Genomic DNA, 23,809 nt, shown 5'->3' on the forward strand with positions numbered 1-23,809 from the left:
ATAGTGATTATCTTACCATAGCTATATAAATTAAAGACTTTTGTGGAGAATGTCACCTATGTGGTTTTACCTTTAAACAGACGAATGTAACACCACTGTGGATAATATTACAGATGGGACTTTCATTGTAGCTCGCCTTAGTAGCAATATAAGGCATTTTTCCACGATTTTCGAGTTTTTACGTGAGATAATTGACAGAAGCATAACGTACGAGAAAAAATAAGGGTCGTATTCTAGAACTCTATTCAATGCTCAAGTCAGGATTGCACTGGAAATACAAGCACTGGAAATACGACCCTAATGGCAGGGACTTGAGTATGATATCAAGTGCTTTAAACCATACTCAAATCCTGACTTGAGCATTGAGTAGAGTTCTAGAATACGACGCTAAGATCAAGTATGTGGAACCCCGCTCACTGTTGCGTACGTGACACGCAAACTAAGCACTTCTATTGTATTTATTGTTCTGTGTAAAATAGCATACGGTATGTTAATTTTTGAATTGTAGATTAAGCCTATACTTAGTAATAATATACAGTTTTGGGGTATTTATTTTCAGACAATAGTCTTTATAACAAGGGAAGTGTAATAATGTTGTTGTATTGTACTTGGGTATCACAGTTGATTAAGGAGGTCTTGTTTTCGTTTAATGTTTTGGGGTTAAGCTCGTCTTTTAGTGATTTAGGAAGATGAGTGCTCGGAATAGTTAGTTTTGAATTTGCTGCTCTTCTCGGTGTGGTTATTATGAATGTTGGGATCTAGTAAATCTTTGTTAAAGAATTCTGCCCTCGTAACAAAAAAGGCACAACTATGTGGACTTTACACAGCAGTTGTGCTTTTTTAGTTCCGAGGGCAGAATTGTTATGTAATATAAAAAATTAAACGTAACTTCGAAAAAAGTGAGTTAGAAAAAGCAGGTTCGAATAGTAAATTACTATGGAACACAATCCAGACAGTAAATAATACTAAGAAACAAAATGACACACTCATAGAATTGTTACATATTCATCTTACACCAAAATTATCTGTAGATTTCTTAACTTTCTCTTTTGCTTTCTTAAATCCTGAAGCGAAGAATACTGAACGGCTTATAATGAACCTAAAGTCTAACTGTGCATAGGGTTGGGATGGGATTTCGTTGTTGAAATAACACAAAACCATATTTGTGCCGTTACTGGTTCACGTATGTAAAAAGAGCTTTGAGATGGGAACATTTCCTAAGGTCTTCAAGAAATCTGTTATTTTTCCATTTTACAAGAGTGGCGAGAGAGATCGTGTCGTTAACTATCGCCCTATTTCAATCCGCCCTTCAATGTCAAAAATTCTGGAAAAAATTATAAATAAAGACCTCATTTTGTACGTGGAAAATAATAAATTACTATCCGAACAGCAATACGGTTTCAAATCAACCGCAGATGCTATTGAAGACTTAACCATTACCATAGTCAAAGGGCTAGTTGAGGGGAAGAAAGTAATTACTGTTTCTCTAGACCTGGCGAAGGCTTTCGACACGGTTTCAATTCCAAGACTTATGAGTAAACTGGAAAATCAGGCAATAAGAGGAACACAGTTCAAACTTTTTCAAAATTATCTAATGGACCGAGCTCAAGTAGTAAAACTGAGTAATATGTTGAGTGACGAACAACCTGTCACTTGTGGCATCCCTCAGGGTAGTGTTCTGGGTCCCACGATCTTCCTGTTTTTTTTATCAACGAACTCTGTGATATGGTCCTTACTAATGGCAAAGTACACTCAACTAGGCCTTCACAAGATTATGGGCTGGTTTAATTATAACTCGCTCAGCCTTAATACTAACAAGACTAAATCATAGCATTTAACATACGCAACATAAATCGTCCACCCCCTAATTTCAATATAACTGCTGTCTCGATCCCACTCAGAGTTGCTCTTGTTCCATCTTGGAAGAAGTAACAGAGATTAAATGTCTTTGTGTAATCATCGATAAACATCTAAGTTTTAACTCGCACGTAACCAAACTCGCTGCAAGAGAGACAAAAATAATTTTTATTTTTTTTCAATTACGATATATTGCAAATACCAAAATTCTAAAACTTGTTTATAAGGCTCTATGCGAATCCACAATATCTGACAGTATTCATACTTTTATTATAAATTTATATTTAATTAACGTAATCTATGAAATTCTATTATTTTTGATGCACCTAACAGAATCTCCAAATTTTGGGAAGTGCCCAAAGAGCCGTCTTAAAAGTGGCTACTTTTCGCACATTCCTGTTCCCCACATAAGAATTATATAAATTTTGTGAAGTTCTCACTGTCCGGCAAATTTACGTCTTGCATAATCTCTTTCGGCAGCATTCTTACATGATCTACGACCCATACTATAAAACGAAACGAAGGAAAGATATAGTCGTTAGACGCGGACCCATTGAAACCCTCTTTGGAAACCGTTTCGTTCACTTCATAGGCCCATATCTGTATAACAAAGTAAACAGAACACTAGAAATATATCCACTAACGAAATACCAATGCAAGAAACAGATAGTAAATTGGCTTAAACATTTTAATTATGATGAAACTTAACAGTTTTCACAATTTCACACCCACTAACACAACATACACACTCTCCCTCTCTCTCTCTTCCCCTCTCTATCTTCTTCTTCCCCCTCTCAACCCTCATTCAACTTCACAACTCTCAACACACACACACAACATTTTGTTCTCTCTTGGTTTAACCTCCTCAGAACAAATTTGTTTTTATTTTGCTTCCATTTTGTTTTCACTTGTAATTGCTTAATCATAACTATTAAGTCTGCCCGGGGGTGGATCCTTGTTTACCTGAGATACAGGTTCTCCTAGATCAAGGACCAGCCTCCACAACCAGATTATATTTTGATGTTGTGTAAAGCATTCATTTTTATTCTTACAAGCACTTTTTGTGGAGACAATAAATGTAAATTTATATAATTTCTTCTTTCATTGAGGGGTAGATTTTCTTAAATTCCTTTTTAAATTTCTCAATCTTATGAACTCTCAATTGAATTTCTTGTATTTCATACAATATTTGCAGGTAATATGAACTAAGGTAACATAGTAACATATTTCAATATTACTTTCTTTATTTACAGAAAATTGAAGACAAAGCTTCAGATATATCGGATGAACAGGAAGAAATAAGTAAGTACAGAACATTAATAATATTTTCTCTATGTACAGACGACAATAGATCAAGCTACATTTTGACGGATCTTGTTCCAACAATAACAATAGTGCTGCTGCCGTTAGTCGAAAGGGCACTTGTAACAAAAACTCAAAACCGAGAAAGTAATGTTTAAAGAAATTAAATTAAAAAAATATCTTACTTTACCCTTGCGTTAAGTTAGCACTTTATTCATCTTAAAAAAAGTGACAAGTCGGCCTTTTTTACTGATCACGGCAGTATACATAACTAATTTAAAATAAATGCCCTTTCAAGTAACGGTGGCAACCTGCATATCTTGATGTGCTATTGACTGTATTTTCGCTCCTACATCTTCTGTCCTGTTCCATCTAATCTTGATCGACGCATAAGTCGGACAATGTGTGGGTCACTTTAGGCTGTTTATGATTCATGTTGAGAAGGATAGTATCTATGTTTTTTATGAAAAATAGTGATGGACGTAAGGAATAATAATATTCTGTCAGATTCTTGACAGTCGTCTTCACAAAATCACAAATTCTCTTCTATAAAAATAACTTTTTTACAATATCGGTTACCGGGAAGTGCGCGTAACCGGATTCATGCCCTAGTTTGCCACCCTTAGATGTGGAATATTTTCTTCAAATTGAAATAGGACCATTTTTTTTTATAATATCAAGGCATTTATTCTATAATATTTTACAATGTACGGGACGAACAAGGCGTTCATCTGATGGTAAGCTACACTGAGAGCTTTGCCGATACTCAGAGCTTTAAATCACAAAGATCTGAGGGTCACAGCATTGCGCCTGTTACCCTAAGAAAAGTTGACAAGTCCCACGTGCCTCTAATTTCACCAGCACCCTTACCCTCCTAAACTGGAGCGCAGTAATGCTAACATTACATCGGCGGAGAAATAGGTAAAGCTCTGAGCGGCACTGCAACTGTTATGGACAGGTGTGTCGCTTACCACCAGGCGCACGACTTATTTGTGCCGTCAGGTGGTATGAATGACACCTAGTTCATCAAAATCAAGCACCAAGATTTCGTTGAACCTTCTTTGATGTGCGTTAGTGAACGATATTGCTACTAATCATACGCATTTCTAAGGGTCGTATTCCAGAACTCTACTCAATACTCAAGTCAGGACTTGAGTATTGCAGTGAGCACTGAAAATCATACTCAAGTCTGCTCAAATCCTTACTTGAGCATTGAGCAGAGTTCCAGAATACGACCCTAAGTTACGCACAACAAATAGGTACATGCCGCTAGTCGGATTCGAACCGTCTTTAATCGAGAATCAACCGCTATCCAATTGGGATACCACCGCTCTATAACCAATCATTCGTCCCCATTAGATCACGGGACAGCTGACATTTGACCGCAGATTCCACTTTCGCATTCCGCAAACAATCTACATACTAGCTATCCATTTAAGGTTCTTCCATACCGAGACGAGCACATTCCTCTGCTGCGCAATGCGCCCAGTGTTATTTTTCGATGAGAAGCAGTAAAAGATACTGTCATTTAATTCTCCTGGAATGCTTCGCCTGACTTTGACGATATTAGTACTACTATGGTGTCTTAACAGGATAACTGGCGAATTTTCCTTAATTTGCATATTTACAATATTACTACATATTTAAGAATAATTGCATTTAAATTTTGAGCAGATAAATGTAATTTTGAATAAAAATAAGGTATTCTTTTATTTTTTGCTAAGGTTTCGTTCGTGCATCTCGTAATCTGTGCTAAATTTATAAAACGCCAATTAAAACTGGACCGTGAAATGCGTAGTAACTTTATTGAGTTAATTTTGGTTTGATCCACTCAATAAGGCAATCGTGGCATAGTTATACGTTACTGTTTAATGAATTATCGTCCTTATATACCATCGAGTGCGAAATGATACTTAACACTGTCTTGTAGTGAAGATGGATCTGTTATATTTATAAATAATAGCAAAGCACTTGTGTTTATAAATAAAACTCCTTCTAATGATACTATCTTCACTATCGTAAGGACTATTTGCGAACCTACGTAGAGCCCGCATTGATTGCCAAGTACGAGAGGACATTGCACATATTGTCACATCCTTAATATCGTCAGAAAGTTACTCAAATCCCTATTGCACAAACAATTCTTCTATTTACCGACTTAAGAAAAGAGGTATTCAATTGCCTCCGTGGCTAAACGGTCGGACTGCCACGCAGAGTTCCGCGTGCGATTCCCGGGCCGGAAGAAATATTTGTGTGTCCTACATTTGTTTCTCTCGTGATGATCCTTTTTTTGTTGGAAACTGGGTAGCTCAGTATTGGTCCCGTTTAAATTTGAAAGAAATATTCCATCTCTAAGGGTGGCAAACTAGATTCGGGGATGAATTCGGTAACGCGCACTTTTCATAAACTGATTTCTATAAAATTTGACAAATAGAAGTAATTCCAATAATAAAGCCAATTAAGCAAACTTTTAAGGTCTGTTTTTTTTAATAAAAAAAGGTAGATATTATCAATAGAGATGCTCTGTTAAAAAAAAATTGAAATTTTCCCTTTTGTGTTTGTTGTAATAATTATATGATTATACAGTGTCACTCGTCAGTCAAAAACCCCAATCAGCTGGTCTTAACTAACAAATTCCCAGGACTACGAGTAAACAGAACATGTACACTGGTGCCATTTCGCAAATGTCTATCTATCAAATTGTTCCAACCGCTAATCGAACTCGGGACTTCCACTTTCAGCGCCCAAAGCTGCACACTGTTGGGCCACCGGTGACGTCAAAAACACTTCACGCGCTTTCCTTTAGAGATAGAGATCATAACCTTCCACTTGCTACAATCCGAACATATCTTTCAAAAGTCACTTGAATGCTTGCGTACACGCTGTAGCGACTTGCGCGAGAGTGTGAGAATGCCGCTCTCGCGCAAGTCTCGCGCTAAGTCTTCGGTACTCTTGACCTAGAATGTACTGAATTTGCTCGTGGTAAGCTGGCCTTTGTCGGCCCCTACCAACTTGCCTGTTCACAGAGCTCTTTCGCCAACATTCTTTCAGAATATCCGAACCACCTAAGCATCATTTTCTCAAGAACTGTGATTGATTTTTTAATGAATATAATGAACGTCAACTCTGTGTCAGTATTTTTTCATATCAAAAGGAAATATGAAATCTATAACCGTCGTCTTGCTTTTACATTTCTCTATCGCACGAGAATCGTCCTCAGACGTTAGCGTCCTTTTTGCTAGTGTTGTAAATACAGCTGCAATGGTATATCGTCTATTTCTATCTTTACTGACTTTCTCTTAGATTTATTTTAAGGCGTTATAAACGCCTTTCTGTCCCCCGGCAGCTGTTTCTTTGACCTTATACGTGGCCCCAACTTTTCTTTTGATATGGTCAAAGTAACTTGTTTCTTAATCGTCCTCGTCCAAGCTTGTCTTCCACTTTTCTTTCGAACATGTTTTTAATAATGTCATACAAGAAGATACGTCATAATCCGTCTTCGGTGTTCGACTATTTTCAAGGTTTTATTTCTCTATTGTTTACATTTTCTCTGTCCAGCGAAATCTTTTCATCCGCCTCTAACACTACATTTCAAAGGTCTCGAAATATTCTCTGTTCTTTTTGCGCCATTGTCCACTTTTCGCGACCGTAAAGAGCTACGCTCCAAAAACGTTTTTACGAATTCCTCTTTGATTGAATTTGCTATATCGATCTGAATATATGTTTTTTTTAGTTTCGAATGTTTTTTGTGTACATCTTTTGCCATCGAAAAAAATATAATTTCGTTGAGACCGTTGATTTTTGACGTATTTTCCAATTTATCGCTGCGAAATTTTTGCTTTGTTTTTCATGAGAACCTTTACAAAGCTTGAATAATTTGTGATGCCTATACTTTGTGTAAAAATTTGAGATTTCTTATTGAATAAAAGAGTAGATAGTACACGTAGGAAATGAAACTTTAGTACCAATAGAGCCCCTTGTGAGAGAGTTCATCCAAGCAAGTACTGCCCCTTACCTATTTCTGCCGCCAAGCATTACTGCGTAAAAATCAGGTATTTAACTAACAACTTTTGTGACTATAGTCCAGAATAGTATGGTTTGCATTAATATTAGACATAACTTGTTGATGACTTTACCATCTCAGTCACCCGTGTCCATGCGACATGTAAAGGGCCCGAAACGTTGATTAGTTTGAAAAAAACAAACGTACGTTTAGTACGTGTAACAATCGCGAAAACCTAAGAAGTCGATAGAGACAGACGCGGGTGCCCGCTAAGTCTTTTCTCTTTCTAGTAGTATGGTGTGATATAATAATTGTAATGTTTAAAATATGTTACCGTTAAATGCAACCAAAAACCTTATCGATTACAATTTAGCGAATCAGGTCATTAGATAATATCGATAACGTGTTTATCAAAGTAAATCATACATGCTTGTAGTAATTCCATCTTGTTTTACATTCGTCACAATTTCGCTTAGTAAGAACTTGTAGGGCATTTAGTAGCTAGATGATAAATGTGAAATCACTGCCACCGATCGAATTACACACGTAATCAATGCTGTAATCACGAATTTTGACACATTATCGAGCGCGTAAACCGTACCAATGATGTATTTTTTAAATATACCTAAAGTGGTTGCGACACGTCGCTGTTCTCGACTTAGACATTTTGAATTTTCAGTTGATGCTAATCGATTGTGTAAACGCGCAAGTTGTGCTACTTTTTTGAATGACAGCTTGCCAAGTCGTCACCTGCTTTTGTGTTATGGAAATTTCGCTAACTAAGTCACTCTATCACCATAGGACTCCATTAGCAGGGGAATTAAACATTGTTTACCTAAGAAAGCGATTGTTGTTGCAACATGCTTGGTCGATGATGTTTAAATACGTTTTACGTCTTAACACTGGATTGTTCAGAGTACATTTGACAGGTAGGTACTACTTATTGTTCTTGGTCGAATATCGACATGATATGGTCATAGGTCATTCTTCAATGCACTTACAGCGATCTAAGTAAGAAGGAAATCCTCTTGGATGTTCTAGGTTTGAAACCCGCCGCGGATATACTTGACCGGCGTAAAATCGGCTTAGCGAAAATTTGTTTTATTTTAATGAAGTGTCCGTTTCTTCATTCATTATTTACTAAATACTAAAACAAATTCCGTTTCTGACTGCGTATATCCTTTTCATATTAGATTTAAAATAATAGCGTTTTTTTTGGAATGGTTTTTAAAGTTGATTATTTTTAGTCACCTTTTATACATATCTGCTAAAGCACAAGGTAAAATGTAAAAAAGATTCAAAGTTAAGGTTGATTTTAATAATGCTTTAGAAAATATATGCCACGCCGGTCATGTCGCCACGGCCTATTGAAAAATCATAAGACGGCGACAATTTCACTATCTGCGCACATCTCTAGTTCAGACCATGGTATGCTCAATTTCACTGGAAGGTGACCTTCGGTGTAAAACCTACACCTCTGTCAAGTGACCTGTTGCTTTTGCTGCTGCAGCACCCTTTATACTGTTAGTTTTTTTCTGTCATTATTTAATGCCTGTTTAACCAACTTTTTTGTTGGAAAGAGGGTACCTCAGTATTGGGTCTATTTGAATTTGAAGAACATATTCCACCCCTAAGCGTGGTAGACTACGGGATGAATCCCGTTTCACGCACTTTCTGGCAACCAATTTCAATAAATCTTGGCAGATAGATGTAATTCAAAAGTTACAATTATTTGGTAATATTTCCGGCTGGTTTGCCCGCTGACTAGTGTAATAATAGCATGATATTTTGCCGTTGCGTCTCCGCTTGTCATGCAAATGTATGTCTCCAGATAAAGATGAAATCAATGTCTACCTACTTTTAACATTTTTTTTGTTAGTTTGTTGGTAGCAGAAGGAATAAATGGCATCGAGACAAACCCACGTAGGGTTTAACGGGGCTTTACAATACCTATTTGTAAATAAATAAAAAATACTGGCATTTTTCTTTCATTATATATTCCGGAATAGACCAGCACCTCAAGTGACACCCGTTCACCGTTGATGCGTCTATGAGCATTTGTACTCCGCAACCATAATTAATGATCAACTAAATAACCGTACATCTGACACTGCCGCAGCATCCAGTTGTTCTTTAAAACTAGATTTTCAAACTCTGTGATTGCGGCCGCTATTAGCATAGTATAATAAATAACGCGACTAGTGCAACTCGCGCCTGCTCGGCGTAGGGTTGTGACATTGTAATTTTAGCTGTACCTACATGGTGCCAAATATAATTTGAAAAAAAAAAAGAAGGTATTCGTCACTAATAAACTTTAAACTTTAATAAACTTTGTCCATTGTGGTAATTAAGTACTCATATTTTTATCCCAGCAATCAGCAATGGATTAGTATCTCGATAATTATAATTTTTTTTATAAAAAAATAGACCTTAAAAGTTCGTTGAATTACACCTATTTGCCAACTTTTATTGAAGTCGAATACAGAATAGTGCGCGAAATTGCATTCAATCCCTCAATCAAATTTTTTTGTTCAAAATTTTTTTTTTCAAGTTATTTTACAACTCCATTCCCCACAAAACCCCCAATCAAATTTGCAATTCCCCAGACATTTTATTAAGTAGCCCAAAATCGCCCTTTTCCTATTTCAAACAGCCTAAATATCGCCGAGTCGCCGATCACTTTTTTAGTCGCCGCGCGACCCCTCGAAGTAGCCTAAAATGGCGAAAAATTGCCTAATCTAGCCTCTTCCTAACAAAAATGGAATCGTCAAAATCAGTTCACAAATGCCCGAATAATCCTGTAACATTAACACAACAAAAAAATAAACGATCGAATAGAGAACCTCGTCCTTTTTTGAAGTCAGTTAAAAAAACACCAAACCGGAACAAGTGATAAAAGTTAATTTCCCAAATTGGTCCTACTGGGAACTGAACCCGGGACCTCCGCATCCAGCGCTCACAGCGCAAACCACTAGGCCACCGAGGTCGTCAAAACAAAAAAGAAAACGTCAGAAACATTGACTTACAAATAAATGGACGACGGGCCTAATACAAAAACCACGAAAAAAATGTCCCAAGTCAACCTATTTAAACGTAGTGACATGTAAAGGAATATGAAAAAGCTAAAACGTTGAATTTAAATTGTAATGTCATCGCAGTACTGTCTAATTTTGCTTGCTTCGTTGTCAGTCGAACAAACGAAGACTAAAGCGTGTATGACGCTCTGTGTACGATTTTAACGCCCTATAAGTTCGGACACTTTTTAGCGCGGACGCGACGTTCATATAATTGTAAGTCAATGGTCAAAAATGAAATTCTGAATTTAAAAGACTCTCATTCGAACAACAATCTACAAGTTCGTTATTTGATGTAATTTTTTTTACACCGAACAAACGCTTCAGTTGTTTAATGAATGCCCGTGCGCCCCAAGTGTAAGCCGCGCAGCTTGTAAGTTTGTATGAAATTACAGTACTTGTCTGTTCATCATACTACCACATCAGGCATTTATGGAAAAATTTCCATTTTGAAACAATCATATTTTTAAGAAAAAAAAAATATTTTCCAATATTTTTCCTGTAACTTTTAAAAAAAACGTTGACACCTGTCAAAAGTTGAAGTTACAGAACGAAAACGATGGAGCCATTAAAAAAGTTTTTTTCGCTGTTAAGTAATCATTTTAAATCTCGTTTTTCTATAGGCTTTTAGCTAAACAAGTTATTTAACCGACTTCAGAAGACGTTCTCAATTCGAATGTGTTTTTTTGTGTGTATGTAACGCGATAATTCTGGTATTTGTGAACCGATTTTCTTGATTCTCTTTTTGTTGGAAAGAGTACCCCGTAGTGGTCCCATTTAATTTTCAAGAAAATCATCCACCTCTAACGGTGGCTGTTCACGCAAGATTATTTTTTAACTCAGTAGATCTAGAAAGAGCGTTTAAGGTCCAAAAGAAGTGTATTCGGGCGATCTGCGGTGCGTGGTTTGACGATAGTTGTAAACCGCTGTTCAAAAAACTCAACATACTGCCTTTGCCATGTATGTATATTAGGGATATATGTGTATTTGTCAAGACCTATCCTCAATATTTTAAAACACGTGGTGAAATCATTCAAAGGCAAACTAGAGCTAAAATCATGAATCTTTTGTACCAACCTCGTTGCCACAAAGCAATTTATAAAAGAAACTGTTTTAACATGTGTGTTATTATTTATAATAATTTACCAAGTGAAATTAAATTATTGCAAGGACATACATTTAAATTAAAATTGACAAAATGGCTTTTGACACATTGCTTTTATACTAATAAATAATATTTAGAATTTTCAAATGCAAATATAAATTAATCCGAAGTGTAATTAATTAATGGTAGAGACTGAACAAGAAATCCTATTAATATTTGCACATCTGCTTGCAGATTGAATACAATGTACCTAATTTTATTTAAGACCTATGTAATTACTGTATTCTGGCAAATAAACGTATTCTATTCTATTCTATAAATAGCGCCTGAATTTTATTATAATGAGCAATTATTTTAATGGTTGATGTTGCGATTCTCCAATTCAAGGCGTTTTTCTCTCTCAATATACTTTGAGTAGTGAGAACCGATTTTTATTATCTCCTGTGTCAAGTCCCGTATAGCGGCGTTGAATATTTTTTGCGCACTTTCCGGTAACCGATTTCAATATAACTTGGTAATTATATATAATTCTACTTTTGAAGTCGGTTTTTTTAGCACTCTGTACTGAGATTATTTATAATTCACGCTACATAAAACTTCTTCGTCGTCTTCGAAATTATGTTTTATTCGAATTTTTCGGGAATTTTGCCGGAAAAAATTCCACTATTTGAAATTTTTTTTACCAAAAATTTAAAAAATATATCCAACATATATTTGATGTATGATGTATCATACACACTCAGAAATATGGAACCTAAACATTCTCCTCAGAGGTGACCCGTACCCAGCAGTGGGACGTATAAAGGACGTCAGGTGATATTGTAAAATATGACATAGAAAACAAAATGAAAATTCTTTCAAAATCAATGGTCATCTTGAACTTATAATCACAAGAGCTGAAAGGAATTACTGTGGGTCCTGAGGACCCTGAGCGTCTCCGCTGCTCTTACTACCTCGTCTATGAAATTCTCTTCACTTTAAACAAGTTAATGCCACTAATTACAGGTTTCTTACCACAGTATCAGTTATGACTGACTACAGATAACCCGTGACCACGGAGCGTGGAACCGTTCCGAAATGTCGGGAAAACAAATAAAACTCATACCGTGATAAGGAACCTGTAATTAGTGATAATCATATAGTGAATAACCACGAAAGCCATAAAACCTATAATATAAAATAAATAAATAACGCAATGGGTTAACGTGTCAGGGACATGTCATGCGGAGGGAAGAATGCCATGGGATGAGAAGAGTGTTAGTTATGAATGTGGAGGGATATAAGGGAAGAGGAAGGCAAAAGATGGATAGATTGTGTGAAAGATGACGTGGATAAGAAATGTGTAAGTATGGAAATAATGATATGGGATAGTGGAAGAAAAACACATGATGTGCCGATCCCACCTAGCGTAGCATAAGGACAGGAAGAAGTACAAGAAATATAAATAAATATTAGACAACATCACATGAGTATGTTGCTCCGATCCCAACGAAAGTAATTAAAGCATTTGTGTCATGGAAATCTGAAACAACGACGGTACCACAAACACCCAGACACGAAACAATATAATAAAGTTAGTCTTTCTTCATTGACCCGGTCGGGGATCGAACTCCGTCACCCTGAAAACCGGTATGCAAGCCACTCGAGATCGTCGGAATAAGTAAAAGTATCTATGCCGTGTATAATGTCAGTCATCGCGTAAAGTAAATGCATAGAAAATTTTAATTCTTATCACCCCTAGGAGTGTTGCATAAATTGCCAAGCAAAATTGTTGAATATTGAGCGCGGCCGCTTCTCTATCAACACTATAATCTTACGGTGCCGGGCGGCACACCGGATAAATAAACCGTGATTTAAAGAAACTCTCCGAGGAATAAAGTCCTTCGTATACAAATTAAGCCAATAAATTGGCCCTCAAAGATAACACCAAGCAAACTAATCCCGAAAGTCTGTAATATACTTGTTCATCATACTTTGTAAGACTTATTTTAAAGAAGAACTTTTCTTTTCCTTATATATTTAGCTTTCTAACTCGTGACTCTCAAAGTTTATGGGAAATAGCCCCCTGTCAATAGCGCTAACAACATAATGCCGTCGGCGTCTTATTTGGATTGTTTGCGAAGATTACACGATCATGATGAAGCATCTATTAAAGCGACACGGTGGAGTATGTCGATCGATTTTAAAATCTGGCGTACGGGCCATTCTACTTTGTTCTTGGCCCCAAGTACTCTCTCGTTTGGCTTCGTATTTAATAAGAAAAAATATTGTAATAAAATATAGCTTTCGAACATTGACTTACAATTATATGGACGTCGGGTCCGCGCTAAAAAGTGTCCGAACTTATAGGGCGTTAAAATCGTATACAGAGCGTCATTCGCGCTTTAGTCTTCGTTTGTTCGACTGACAGCGAAGCAAGCAAAATTAGACAGTACTGCGATGACATTACAATTTAAATTCAACGTTATAGCTTTTTCATATTCCTTTACATGTCACTACGTTTAAATAGGTTGACTTGGGACATTTTTTTCGCGGTTTTTGTATTAGACCCGTCGTCCATTTATTTGTAAGTCAATGCTTTCGAAGATAACAGTTATTATGGTCGCTGAAAATCAGGATTCGTTTGAACTTCTCACGCTTAATTAGCAACACGCCGTTAAGTGGATCGCGTAGGCCGCCAGTTGTAGGGATCATTAAGGGCGTCGGTGCGCAATCGGCTTGAGTTGGTCAGCAGGTCAGCGTATCTTTCTACATTAGTTTTGATTATAGTGACCATCCCTACCGATCCTTAGGATATACGAGAAGGGCATTATAACCTGTGCGCGCACAGGGACCTTATAAGTCCAGGTTCTGACCCCAGATTAGCCAGTGTACAGGGTTGCCACAGACCTCTGTCACTTGACTTCATCCGGTTCTCGAGAGGCAAGTGCCTCGGGTGAGCCGCTCCGGCTGTACGTACAGTCAGTACCTTCCCTATTTTCCAGATAGGTACCCGAGCTGTAGGCACGCTCACATCGCGTTGCGCATTGCACAACCAGCGGTTGCCATCGCTAAGCCGTCGACTCTAAAGTACATTACCAAATAACCTAAGCTACCGGAGGATAGATATCCTCTACTAGCTCTCCGGGCTAGTGCCGTAGTCCTTTTATGTCCATGCAATAAGAGCGCGAGGTGTTACGCGTTACGTTTCAGTTCGGACGATGTGAAGCGAAACGAATAACGGCCATTAAGTTTTTTCTGGCGATAAGTGTGGCGGCTGCAATATAAACACGCAAAAAATTAAATATCATGTATCTACAAAAAGTTATTTTTAAACGAAAACGAACATAATTTTGTCGCCGAGCCGAATCGCGGAGATATGAATCAGTTAGTATAAATATCGTGATAATGTACTAAGAAGAAATATTATTTTGTTAAGAAAATTTAACAAAATTATTCAACTCTTCAGATGTTTTCCGTTTTATGTCGCGTTCAACTCCTACGCAATAGAATCAGTCAGAACTATTAAGATTCTACAACACTGTCTTTTTTAAGTCAGGTGAGCGTCGTAATCGTTAGTCAATTTATTTATTTTTGAATCAGGTAACTTGTGGACCATAACTGAACAAGGACTGACGTACATCTCGTATAATATAAATATTAAATAACTAATCTACACGAATTGCACTTGTTCGGGGGCGTGTGGCACAATCTGGTGTCAGATAACCGGCCGCGGAAACGTCGATATACGACACCCTTCAGCCAAAACTCTTCCGTCGTGAAACTCGGTCCTCCAACCGCTCATCCCTCAGGATATTTGGCTTTTAGCCTGATGTACTCCACTATCTCCTCAGACTTCGTGGAGTAATGCTTCTTCTTTCAATCTACAATGAGTCCTGGACCAGTGCGGGTTGGTTACTTCGCACGTTCTCTAAGGGATTTTAACTTTCTTCGAACCGTCTATCCTCTAATTGAGAAACAATCGTTCTCCTAGTGAGCTATATAATTAAATGACATTAATTGCAAATAAATTAAACTTTTTAACCGACTTCACAAAAAAGGACGAGGATCTCAATTTGCCTGTATGTTCTTTTTTGTATGTATGTTACGCGATAGCTCCGGCGATAATCTCGACTGTGAACTGGCAACGGGTACTACTCAATTTTGACATCTTCACAGGTGAATAAAAGTATTGTTTGCGTCATTTATATAGCATCTGGTTTATTATGTAAAAATACGTAGTGTACATACATGTGTAATAAAAATATATTATAACTACGTCTTTTTATTTAACAAAACCAGATGCTATATAAAAAACGGAAACAATTTTTTTCTTCATCGTGTTGTCAAAATTGAGATAGTACCGATTGCCAGTTCACAGTCGGTTTGTGAACCGATTTTGATGATTCTTTTTTTTGTTGTAAAGTAGTACAGTCAAGACCATAGATATAGAAAAAAAGGGGAGATATGTAAGATCGGGTGCCGATGTCGCCACTTTTTAGCTTGTGTGCAATTCAAACTTTACGCTCTATTATCTACTACTATAACTTAAAGATTTTGATTGGGTAGAGCTTAAAATGTGAAAACGACGTAAAACAATTCTAAATTTGAACAAAATTAAACTTACAGTCACTTGAATAAGAGTTATATTACAATATTTCAGTATTTTTTTCAGCCATTCACCGATAGTTGGTGTTTACTACTAGTATATAATAGCTAACTTTTACACGTTAGATGGCGCTGAAACTCATTTTTCGTTACACTGAGAACTCACGGAGCGGTTTTACCCGCGTCTGCCGCGGGACCGCGGCAACTGTAGAATGTAACAGTTAAGTATGTAAAATTAGTAACACATTTCACGGCGCGGTTTACGCCTGTAGTGGTGACGGTTGTTCGCGGTTGCCGCGGCGGGGTACTAGTAGAACTGCCCAGGACGCGTTGACCTGCGCGCTTGGCGGCCGTCGTCGCCCGCACACTGGCGGTCGGTTCAGGCGCAATGTGGTGCAGGCGCACGCAGGGTGAGTTCTGTATTAACCGCGCGACTTGCAATTAACTCCCACTAACTTCGCGGTCCGTTCCGCAAACTCAACGGTTTCGTGCCCGCAACCGCGGCAGCTTGCAGGGTCGTGAGCATTGAAATAAAACCGCTGTCTAGCAGCACCGGCGGGCGCGGATGGAAACCGCTCCGTGAATTGTTGACCTTATTAACCTTAAACTGACGCTACACAACGAGTGATGTAGTCCTACCTAATCGATAGTTGGAAACCATGTGGCTGTTTTTAATATAAAAAAAATATCCCATTTTTCATACTATATCTACACTGGTACTGGTGTATTATTCAATTAATATATTAATATAAATTATTATTATTTTCTTAATGGCGGCCACTAGGCTTGCACCAGTGCCAGTTTTATAAGAATAATATAAAAAATATGGCGATCGACGCCAGTGTCAATTTTCCATTATACTTTACCACGGGTTGGTGAAGCTGTCACTGTCAAGAGTAAACTTGAACCATCAACGAATTTAATAAATTAAATTATGTTGTTTTTTTATGAAGGATTTATGTAATTTTCTATAATTGTTAATAAACAAGTAAAATAAAGCCGATTTTATTTAATTTATGATTTTAAATGCATTTGCTATGGAAATTGAAACAAAGTCATAAATAGTAAGAAGAAAACCAATCTTTCGATTTTCCTGCAGCTTCAATCCAACCTTCTTTTATTTTGAACTCAATGGAAAAATTAAAAAATTAAAAATACTCTACGTTTAATCTACGAGTACAATGGAATTTAAATATCTAAAACACATACATTTTTCTTCAAGCAACAGCAACATACAAATTGACTTGAAATTGAAACGGTTGTCCGAAACATGAGTTGTGTTAAAGTTACTCGAAATAAAATGTTTAGTAATAATAATAATAATAAAATAAAAGAAATCAATTTAACGTGAATGCTTTTCGCTTCGATATTTTAGGGACTTTAATTACAAAAATCATATAGTAAGAAATTCAAACATTTCAGTAAAAAATTATCATGCCATATCTCCCCTTTTTTCTATATCTATGGTCAAGACCACATCAAGCTTGACACTTTGTACTTTGGACCGTTCTTGTTGTAAACGGCATAGAGTTGGATTTAAGTCTTAAATGTAAAGCTTCACGTGCTCTTGACGCTGTACCTTAGAAATCGTCCCATTTAAATTTGAAAAAAATATTCCACCTCTAAGAGTGGCAAACTAGAGGATGAATGATGAGGTCGGTTTTTTATACTTTGTTCTGAGATTATTAACTGATTACCTGAACCTCGAGTGGCCATTTTACAGAATGGTATTACGATCCCCTGTTGCACCATTCACCTGGTAAATCGACCAGCACCGTGCATTCTTGCGTCTCATTTTCAGGGTGACGTGGTGATAATTATATACGGTAAGTAATTGGGCTTAAAAGTGTCCATTTTTAATTTGTTAACACCCTGTATGCAATTCATAGCCTAAGCTTAATGTAACGTTCAAAAAGGTATCATACATTAAACGTGTCAAATTATTAGCGTGTCATTATCTATTAGTGTCAGAGTTTATAATTATCGCGATTGCCATTAATCTCACAAAGTAGAACGGCTGATGAACCGCGTAACCACGTAAAATAATTAATATAAACAGTGGTTTAATCAGAGAGGCATATGAATGCCACCGCCGCGCAGCAAGCCCAAACTGATAATTCGTAATCTTTGGAACATTTTGTGGGATACCGGGTTGATTTTTGTTTATATGATAAATACTGATTTCGTGACTTGAATAGTGGTTTCAAGAAAAAAATAGCTACATTCTATTTTTCTTCATTTCGGGATAAAATAAACACAATTGTTGTGTGTAATATTATTTTTTGTTACGAAATTACACAAGTAACGTTTTTGTCGACGTTCATATTGTGAATTTGTGACATACGTATATTTCTTTACAATATTGTGACATTTTATTCAATATCGTATCTTGCACGCTTCGCATGAGGGCAAAGACAAAAGACATGTTTTCTCCAACCTGTCTGTCTATATGCTCTAAAAAGTGACGTCACTCGCTTTATATCTACAGTCGCGGGAATGAACACCGCGCTCTGGTCATATATAGCAGCGAAGTGGCCACTTGCTACGGTCCAGACCTGACACACATATATCAGGTCAATTGCTTTCTTTCATACATGGTTAAGGGCATTCTTGACGTTGCCTTTCGTGACGTCATCAATTACTATTGCTACAGTAATGACAAAGCGCAAGTAGTGTATCTTTTCTCTTGTCTACCGGGTGACAAGAGAAAAGATACTCTACTTACTCTCGTTTGATCTATTTGCGATAATGGTAAGCCTGGTGATTTTGAAAAATCACAAAGATACACTCTAATTTTATTTACATGTGTGTGTGCATAGATAACATCTAGCAAGGTTAAGCAAACTGAGACACGTGTACGAGGCGCTAAAATTTTTCTTTTGTGCCCGTTTATCGCGGAACCAAAGAAGTTCACCTGTACTGCTAATACGTAATAAGTAGACATATTAAATCTGACGTACGTAGGATAATAGGTATTGTTCGGAAGGTCTCTGGAACGTCTTTTTATTTGAAACAAAATTTAAAATCCTTGACGGTTCGTGTTTTGACATTCACTTAAATTACAGATTGTGAACTTTGTTCTTGCTGTGTGTACATGTATATCGGTACAGGATGCATAATAATCTTCTACTCAGTGCCATTTAAGGTAGAGCATCGTATGTACAAACTTTTGTTGTACTGTATCTGTGTCATCTCAACCATTGCTAAGGACGAATCACAATAACAAGGTATTATGTCAAAGTGTTATCGCCAGAGATCGGTACAGGCAGAGTGTATTCACCTAAACTTTAAATAATACACGGTGTATAATATCACTTCAAAACCAGGAATATTAAAAGTAAAAGGCGAAAATCAATGTTGCGCCGGTACTCTGGCATTTGAGGACCGATTTTGATGGTTCTTTTTTGTTGGAAAGCGGGTACCTCTGTATTGATCCCATTTAAATTTAAAGAAAATATTCAATAATAATAAATAGGGGATCCATCCGGTTTCGCGCACTTTCTGGTAACCGATTTCATGGCAAATAGAAATAATTCCACGAAATTCTGACGTCGGATTTTTTTTTTTTTCATAAAAAGTTATTACTTACAATTACTCAAAGTTTCTTCTAAATACGCACGAAATACAGTGCGCTAATTCCGGGTTTTTAAAAAGTTAAAATAAGTTAAATAAGGCAGTTTTTCGATATCTAGTTGTGAAATATGATGTAGTGATTAGTGTAGAAAAGGGAATTATGGTTAGGAATATGCAAAGAATACATGATAGTAAAGCGACGACTCAGTATTGTAGAGATAACGTGTAATGAAACGTGGGGAACGCTAGACCTTGGCGTATATATGATGTCCTTAAAAAGGCCAGGTTCAAAGGATCAAAATAAACTGGCGTGTTTGAAGACACTGACGTGATTGAAGGAAGCGACTGAAGTATGACGGGGGCGTAGAAGGGGACATAGACGTGATGGTATGTTTGTATATACGTTATTACGTTGACCGAAGTCTGATTTTCATTTATTATTTTAGTAACCCATACGAAACGGGCAAAAAGACTTGGTATTTGTTGAATAGGCTCTCCAGCGCCACCAGGTCAGTTAGCTATATATTTGGAATAATATGGAACTGCCATATACGTTATTTATAAAAGGTAGTAGGGCGTTCGGTAGCGCGATGGGAACACATCTTTTTTTCTTTCTTACCGGTTCTTAATCATCCTCACTGTACATTTTCTATGCCTTAGAAAATTTTTGTAAGTATGTTGAATTGTACACAAAGATATATTAATTACCTACATTGTACCTTCTCGTGTACACTCACTGCAATAAATTCGAGTCGCCTTTATGAAGTGACTCGTGTAATAAAGAAAGATAAGATGGGATCTTAAAATTATAATTCAGACTGGTACGAGTGTAATTTGAAATGTCGTAAAAAACGAAATTGCTCTTTCCAAAGGGGCCGATTAAAAGAAATTTTGTAACAAAATGCTATAAATTATTAACACAAAGATCGAACACTTCCTTCGAACTGGTTGGATTCGAACCAGCGTTTTCTAGCAAATTGTGCCAGACGCTGTGTCAACTTGTTGCAAACCTTTGCTTTTTGTTTTTAACGCCTTTTTTGCTGTAGCGCCATCTGTGAGAAAAATCTATTTCTTTTCACAGTTATGGTTACCTTCCAAAAAATATGATTTTTTTTATAAAATGTAAGTGCGCATTTGACCTCCATCTCACCTGATGGAAAATGACGATGAGGCGTTGACCTCATCGTCATTTTGGAGCATGCACACCTAAATAATGCCTATTTTAAAGACCTAAGTTATAACGTTCAGGGAACAGTCTGCAGGCAGGGAATTCCACTCCATAGCCTTTCGCCATATAGATGTGGAAGCATAACGCTTCGTGCGAATCTTTGGAATATCCACAACATAGGGGTGGAACCCAAGGCTAGGCATAATCCTCCGGTGATAGAAAGAGGAAGGCGGAATTTAATCGTGTAATTCCAAAAGGCAACTTTACGGCGGTGTTCAAGGCTCTGCAGCTTCGCATCCAGTAATTCCGAGTCGCCTATAAGCCTCTTGACACGGTTGTCAATTGGATCCAAAGTGGCCAGTTGATATGCAGCAGAGCCATCCTAAAGGCAGCAGTACTCCATGCACGATCGGAAATTGAATTCGAATGATTGTAGCAAGTTACTAAGAAAGATAATCTCAGTACAGAGTACTAAAAAAACCGACCTCAAAAGTACGTGGAATTACGTCTATTTGCTATGTTTCATTGAAATATCCCCTAGTTCGCCACTATACAGGACTTGATACTGGAGATAATAAAAATAGGTTCTCACTACGACACAACTCAAAGTATATCGAGAGAAAAATGTGAAGAAATTGGAGAAATAGCAAAATCAACTAAATAATTGCTAAAAGTAATTGCTCCTAAATTAAAGTCAGGCGCTATTTATAAAAATGAATCTTCATGCGTGAACAGCCACCCTTTGAGGTGGTTGATTTTCTTCAAAATAAAATGGGACCACTATGGAAGTACCCCCTTTCCAACAAAAAAAGAATCATGAAAATCGGTTCACAAATACCGGAGTTATCGCGTAACATACATACAAAACAAAAAAAAAAGAAAAAAAAGAACATACAGTCGAATTGAGAACCTCCTCCTTTTTTGAAGTCGGTTAAAAACTGTCGTCAAAATTTAGAATAGAATAGAAAGAATAGAAATCGTTTATTACTACGCCACAACAAAAATATACACAGTAATAAAATGAAGATAAAAAAAGATGACGCTAAATTAAAACAAAAAATTAAAACAAAAATAACAGGAAAAAAGGAATAAAAATAAAATCATACACAACAACAAAGCAAACATTAAATATTCAACATAATTAGATTGAATGTCATGTGCGCGGCTGTGGCGTATGTAACAGGATCCCACTCTATTGTCACCACCGAGAAAGGGCTGTGACGCTGATTTTCAGTGGGCCCTAAAACCGAGTGAGTACCGGACGTGTGTGTCGCGTCAATTTGGAAGTTTAAAACATACATAGGTACTTATTATTACCTCCAATGTCAGTGAACGAGAAAATATATTCAGTTATTGGGTTTATAAAAGGGCACAAAGTTTATTAAAATAAAATTAAGTTATAACCTTGTGGTGTACGGACAACGGCACATCAGACTACACTTTTTTGTTCGATAATCGCCTCCAGTGCAACGGAACAAGATACGTCAATGGGCAGCTTGATGTAATGGCGTGTGTACAAGCTAGACGTGGGCGCCGCCTATAAATTTTCCGACACGCGGCACGCCAGCTGACACCACTTACATAGATTTATGTACAGAGTACTAAATAGCAATTTTATCAGCTCAGGTTGTTTTCTTCTAGTTGTACCAGTTTACACCTAGAAAAAAACGACTTGCTCAGCGGTTGTTAAATGACTGGCCAGGGAAGTCAACTTGTAGATTATATCATACTTTTCCGATATAATCTATAAGTTAAGCCTCCGTGGCCGAACGGTTACCATTCTGATCTGCCACGCAAAGGTCTAGGGTTCGATTGTGGTGATGAATGATTTGTATGATTGTCTATGTGTCCATATGCACCCGCCATACAGGATGCGGGCCTATGGGTGTGTGCATTATTTATTTATTCTTTGATCGTCTGTCATTTCTAGCACCATCCGTGATAGGATAATTGTGAGAATAATAAATCCTAATAAAATGCAAAAAAATGCGTTTGTTTATTTTATTGAATATCATGTTCTTACTACGACGATGTTAATTTTTTTGTGAGAACACTTCACTGGTTTTGTCAATGTACATATTTAAAGTTTCATAACTTCCAAAAAGTAGTATGCAAACTCTCATTTTGACAGATTTTTAACTCAAATAAAGTAGTTGGGCCACATGAGTAAAGAAAAAACATATTTTTGTTATAACACCAAATGATGGGACGAACAAGCGTGCGCATGGTGCTACTGGTGCACTGACACTGCGCCCTTCACCCTGAGACGTAAGTTGATAAGTGTTATGTACCTGTAATCTTTACTCATGTGATTGGGCTTTTACGTCTCATCTTCCCCGAAGTATTCAATACTACATGTCAGTTAATATTTAAAACCAAACTAGTCACTTATAAAAATAACAAGCCCATAGAAAATCGCCGTTTAAACCCCTGTATTTAAAACGTATATGTAACATGCAAGTAGCAGTAGAGCTCCTTGAGATAGAGTTCGTCCAGGGTTGTACTGCTACATTACCTATTTCTGTCGCCAAGCAGCAATGTCAGCATTACTGTGTTCCGCGTTTGAAGGGTAAGGGTGCTGGTGAAATTTTACGCACATGGGCTTTGTCAACTTATAGCTCAGGGTGACAGGCGCAGTGGTAGAGCCCATATCTTTGCGATTTAAAGCTCTGCGTGGTACTGCAACTGGCGTGCGGCTTACCATCAGGCGCACGACTTGTTCGTCCCGTTGCTTGATATTATATTTAAATGACATACGGCATTTTACTTTCTTTTTAATTTTACTTGTCAATAGAATCTTTGTCCTGCAGAAACGTGCAATTAGGGCAATTTACAATCTGGGCCCCAAAGTATTTTTGAGAGATAAGTTTAAGGAAATTAACATTCTTACATTAGCCTCACAGTACATTTATGAAAATGTAATTTATGTTGAAAATAATAGTAATTTCTTTATGAAAAATAGTGACAGACATAACTTTAATTCGAGGAAAAAAAATAAACTAGCTTTTCTTGATAGTCGTCTTCACAAAGTCAAAAAATCATTTAAGGGGCAATGTATACGCTTCTATAACAAGATTCCGGTTGATATACAAAATTTGCCTTTCACGAGGTTTAAAACTATAGTGAAACAAAACTTTTAT

General features: G+C 37.0%; 1 protein-coding gene across 2 annotated transcripts in view; it reads left to right on the plus strand.

Moving 5' to 3' along the window:
• The window catches only part of LOC113239212 (calcium/calmodulin-dependent 3',5'-cyclic nucleotide phosphodiesterase 1C-like), a 195,665-nt gene that overhangs the window by 5,207 nt on the left and 166,649 nt on the right, over positions 1 to 23,809 (plus strand). For both annotated transcript variants that reach the window (XM_026476107.1, XM_026476106.1), the window contains exon 2: positions 3,111 to 3,159. In XM_026476107.1, the coding sequence (XP_026331892.1) occupies positions 3,111 to 3,159 (49 nt within the window). The remainder of the gene's footprint in view (positions 1 to 3,110; positions 3,160 to 23,809) is intronic.

Source organism: Hyposmocoma kahamanoa, unplaced genomic scaffold (genome assembly GCF_003589595.1).
Source record: "Hyposmocoma kahamanoa isolate Upper Pololo Valley unplaced genomic scaffold, ASM358959v1 99702, whole genome shotgun sequence".
NCBI classification, from domain to species: domain Eukaryota; kingdom Metazoa; phylum Arthropoda; class Insecta; order Lepidoptera; family Cosmopterigidae; genus Hyposmocoma; species Hyposmocoma kahamanoa.